Raw genomic sequence first — 4,657 nt, 5'->3', positions numbered from 1 at the left:
ATTTGAGCCAGATCATATACTAGCCGTTGAATTCCTTTTCCCCCCACAGACCAAAATCATGCTATTACAACCCATAAAATACTATCTTCTTTTTCCATCAACTATACCCTACAGGGTGGTTTTGAGCTTGCATTTCAATTCAATACATTCAACTACTGTACTTAAATCGTTGAAATATTTCGATTTTAATGTTATGATTAATATTATACATAATTATTTTTTGTTTTTTATTAATGTACCGTTATAAAAGCAGAATTTAATTATCATACACTGTTTAGTAACAAAAAAGCAGGTTTTAAATGACATCTAAGACCATCATTAATATTTTCTTTTTTGTAATTTGAAGAATATTTGAATTAACTGTAAAAGATGTTTAAAGAGGACAGCAAAAGTTTATCTGCTTTTGTTGTAAGAATAACATGTTCCCACATTGAAATGATGTTAATAACTGTTGTTCCAGCATAATCTCATTTATTGTTAACTTCAATTATATATGTTTGAAACGTATAGTTGCTTTTTCTGTGTTTTCTTTTTCTTGAAATCTTGTGTGGAAGGAGCGGTTGTTGGGTCCAGTTTTGAAAACACACTTCTATTCACATGGCTTCTCCAGCACTTCATCATGTCTTCTACTTCCTATATAACCCTCATGCCTTTGCTTCCATTTTTTCTCATCAGGTTTTCTTGTTTCTGCGAGGCTTAACAAACCTCGCAGAACAGAAGAAAACTCACGCTTTTGCTTCACAAAAATTCTTCATTTTGTTCTCTTTCTCAGTTTTTTCCAATATTGCAGGAACCCCTCTATCTCAAGTTACTAAAAACCTTTAGTGCTTGTCAAATATTTGATTTTTTGTTTGCGAGGTTTAAGAAATGGAGGTACACTCTCCGGTTATTGCCAAGAAGCTGTGGAATGTGCTGAGGATCACCTTCTTCATGATCAGAAAGGGTTTGGTGTCAAAGAGGAAGCTGATTATGGACATGAACTTGATGATGAAAAAAGGGAAACTTCTCAGAAAATCTATGAGAAACTTCATGTCATCTCATCATAATCATCATCATTACTCAAAGAGTTTGGTACGTGGCTATGGCATACAGGAGTATGAATTCTCTTGCAGCAACAGTCCAAATCCTGTTTTTTTCCATGTGCCAAAGAGGAAGCACCATTTCAACTTCCCTTGCATCAACACCCCAGATGTTGTTGAAGAACCTAAGCCTGTTATGTTGGTGCCTATGACACCTGAATACACTTTCAACCTTAGGTTTGATGCATCTGATCTTGCTCCTGGAGAGAGGAAGAGCCCCCTCCTCTCACCCTTCTCTGTGAGGATATCCAACTACTCATCTGAGGATGAGAATGAAGAGGGTGCCAATCAAGTTGATGATGAGGCTGAGGATTTCATCAGAAGGTTCTATGAACAGCTTAGAATGCAAAGCCGCATGCAGTTGCTTCAGTACCAAGAGATGTAATTTGAAAGAAAAAGAATAACTGTGTTGTTTCTCAACTTGATGCTCACCAACAAGTTTAGCTTAGCCAAATCTGGGAATATGTGATTTCCTCTTGTTGATCTTTCACCTGTCATTGTTCTCCCCAGGGAAATTTGGCTGTTCTGTTGGTGGTCCTTGAACTATATTTGATCCTCTCTGTAAAGTTTTTGAGCATTGGATATACTTTCATCTCGTGATTATATTACTATTCATGTTATAAAATTCAATCTTCATGTTTTCCTGGTAACATGTATTCAGCATATTCATGGTGTGTGGTGTGTAATAAAAAGATATGCAGAAGGTTGTTCTGTACCTTTCTCCATTCTGCTTTGGTGTTACATCATTTGTAGGTGTGGTGGTGGACCTGGTGATGGACCCTTTGGAATAATATTGCTTTTTCCTTTCTTAGATGTATGTTAGTTTAGGCTTTCTGAACTCACCCACCAGCATCTCATTCACAACTACCATTTGCAGTTTTGCTACTTTGGGGTGTGTAAAACACTATTTGCACTCTGGAACAGTTTGACAAGCACATTAGTCATTCATTCACTCTATATTCAAATATGCAATTACCATTCCTTTTTGTTAATTATATTCAAAAGTGTTAATACACAAATAGGTGATATAACTTGTACTGAACTTGGTTCTTTCAAAATGTCATTAGAAAAGAAATCCCACTGAGATTTATTACAGACAAATATTCTGTCGCCAACAGCCGGGTTATGAATATGCATTCAATGTTCTAATTTTGTTTTTAAGCGGATATATAAGAAAGTATTCAGAAGAATGTGAAAACTAGTTCGCAATTCAAGAGCATTATATTATGTGACGTTTTTTGGTGTTATTTGGATATCTCAGGGTGTGTTTATAAAAATTTACATTCGACAAAAAGGTACCTTCGATTTACTGACAGAAAAATACTCTTTGCTTCTTACATTAAAACGAATATATTTAAACTTCTTTATTTCTTACCTTAAAATGCATAAATATTTATCTAATAAAGTTTAAGCGGAAAATCAAACACACATTCAGTATAAAGAAAACAAGTATATGATCATTGGTGTAAAGGACAAATGATTGTTATAAAGCTTACATGATAAAGGTTACACTTACTGATAGTCTATAATTTGATTGAAGTTTCAAATATATTTATTGGCTTTTCATTAATCTGTCCCTTATGACCACTCGTTAATGTTGGATCCAATGGGATAGTTCTGAATTCAATTATACCCATGATATGAAAGAACTTCTGAAGACAAGCCACAAAGAAAAAATGGTATGAAGGAGTTAGAGTGAGTAACAGGGGAGTTGAGGTTAGCCTTCTAGAGTTTGTTGATGATACATTATTTATGTGAAGCTAAGATTAATAACATTTTGGTTATAAAAACTATTTTGAGGAGCTTTGAATTGTCATATGGACTAAGGTTAATTTCTACAAAAGTAATATAGGTGGAACACGATCATGATCGATGTATTGGAGAACTTTTCTAGGATCCTAAACTGTATCCCCTTTAAATATTTAACAGTTCCGATAAAGGGGAATTCAAGGACAAAGTTTTGGCGAGAGGTGGTGGAAAAGGTTAGTAATAGGCTGACTATTTGGAAAGGTAGATTGTTATCTTTTTTGTAAGTCGTGTATTTCCCATAAAATCTGTCATTTTAACCCTTCGATTATTTTATTTGTCCTTCTTCAAGGTGCCAAATAGTGTATGCAAAAAGTGTTCACAAAAATGCAAAAAAAAATTCTTTAGAGTTGGGGATATGAGAACAAGAAGATAGCTTAGATAAAATAGAAAAATCTCTACAAAACAAAGCAAGAAGGGGCTGGGAATAAGAGACGTATAGGAAGTTTAACTATGCTCTATTAGCAAAATGGAAAAGGAGATTACGTATGAAAATAGTGAGTCATGGAGGAATTTAAATGTCAACAGTAGACTAAACTATGAATCATGGTGGTCGAGACACTTACATAATGTATTGAGGAAGCTTAGCAAGGCAATTGGTTTGAAAACAATGTTATTTGAAAAGTGGGTACAAGAAATAAATCTAAGTTCTAGGAGGACAAATTGGTAAGTGATTGATAACTCACTTTGTATAGGTTTCCCACACTAAATGTAATCAAAGACAATATGGTGCTAAGAAAGGTAGAAAATCCTTCATTATAATTGGTATGAATTAAGAGCTTGCATGAGAATAAAATTTGTTCCTCCTTCGTAGGAAAATAGAATTTGGAACCCAACTTAAAGAACTAATGGATAAGAAAAGAGAAAAGGAGATTAAAAAAAGAGAGCAAGAGAGAAAAGAAGAGAAAGAGAGAAGAGAGCAAGAGAGAAAAGAAGAGGAAGAGAGGAGAGAAGAAGTAAAGGGAGAGAGAGAAGAGAAGAAGAAGAAGAAGAAGAGAGAAGAAAATCATAAGAGAGAAAAGAAGAAGAAAAGAGAATAGAAGAGGAAAAGGGAAGAAAAGAAGAAAATAAGAAAGAAGGGCAAGAAAAGGAAAAGAGAGAAAAGGAGAAATTGCTTCTAATGACAAATTTTACTCCTTCAAAGACCATGGACCCAAGACATTTAAGGGGAGGTTTTTCATCTTTAAATTTTTCTATACTTACCCTTGAATTTATAAATATAAACTTCTTCTTTGAAAAAGTTTCCTTTTCATTCTCAATGCAAAAGTTTTCAAAACTTGGCGACTTCAAATTTGAGTTATTGTTACCTTTATGGTTACAATTAGCTCAAAACAAAAATAAAAATTTTTGTGAGTAATGATTTTTAATTCTATTAAAAATAAGAATTTCAATATTAGGAAGCTTACTTCTAAAAGAATCTTTTTATATCTCTTTTTAGTAAAAACAAAACTAATTAGAGATATGTTTGATGCATATTGTAGATTAATATTTGATTGAGGAGGAAGTCATTTAGATCTTAAGAAATAAAGGAATAAGGTCATTTCAAGATGGTTAGCTCCTAAGATTATGACAAGTCCCATAAGGTGACTACAAGATTTGAGGACAAATCATTTTTCAAGAGGGAGGGAATAGTGGCATACTGCCTGACGAACCTTCCTCTATTTGTATATTTGTATTTCTTGTATGACATTTTAGCTTGCATGGAGCATGAGTCACTATAAATACACAACTTTATACCATTGTATTTGACACTTTTGAGATACTTGAATTGT

General features: G+C 33.5%; 1 protein-coding gene across 1 annotated transcript; it reads left to right on the top strand.

The window, feature by feature from the left end:
• Positions 1-547: 547 nt before the first annotated feature.
• Positions 548-1,890, top strand: LOC108345064 (uncharacterized). The gene has a single exon (XM_017583628.2). The coding sequence runs from the start codon at positions 868-870 to the stop codon at positions 1,462-1,464; it is 597 nt and encodes a 198-aa protein (XP_017439117.1). The 5' UTR covers positions 548-867; the 3' UTR covers positions 1,465-1,890.
• The last annotated feature ends 2,767 nt before the right edge of the window (positions 1,891-4,657 follow it).

Source organism: Vigna angularis, chromosome 8 (genome assembly GCF_016808095.1).
Source record: "Vigna angularis cultivar LongXiaoDou No.4 chromosome 8, ASM1680809v1, whole genome shotgun sequence".
NCBI lineage: Eukaryota > Viridiplantae > Streptophyta > Magnoliopsida > Fabales > Fabaceae > Vigna > Vigna angularis.
Note: the sequence above shows the minus strand (reverse complement) of the source record. Positions and strands in the feature narration are given on the sequence as shown.

Coding starts and splice junctions, on each gene's coding strand:
- LOC108345064 (XM_017583628.2), top strand. CDS start 868: ATGGAGGTACACTCTCCGGTTATTGCCAAGAAGCTGTGGAATGTGCTG.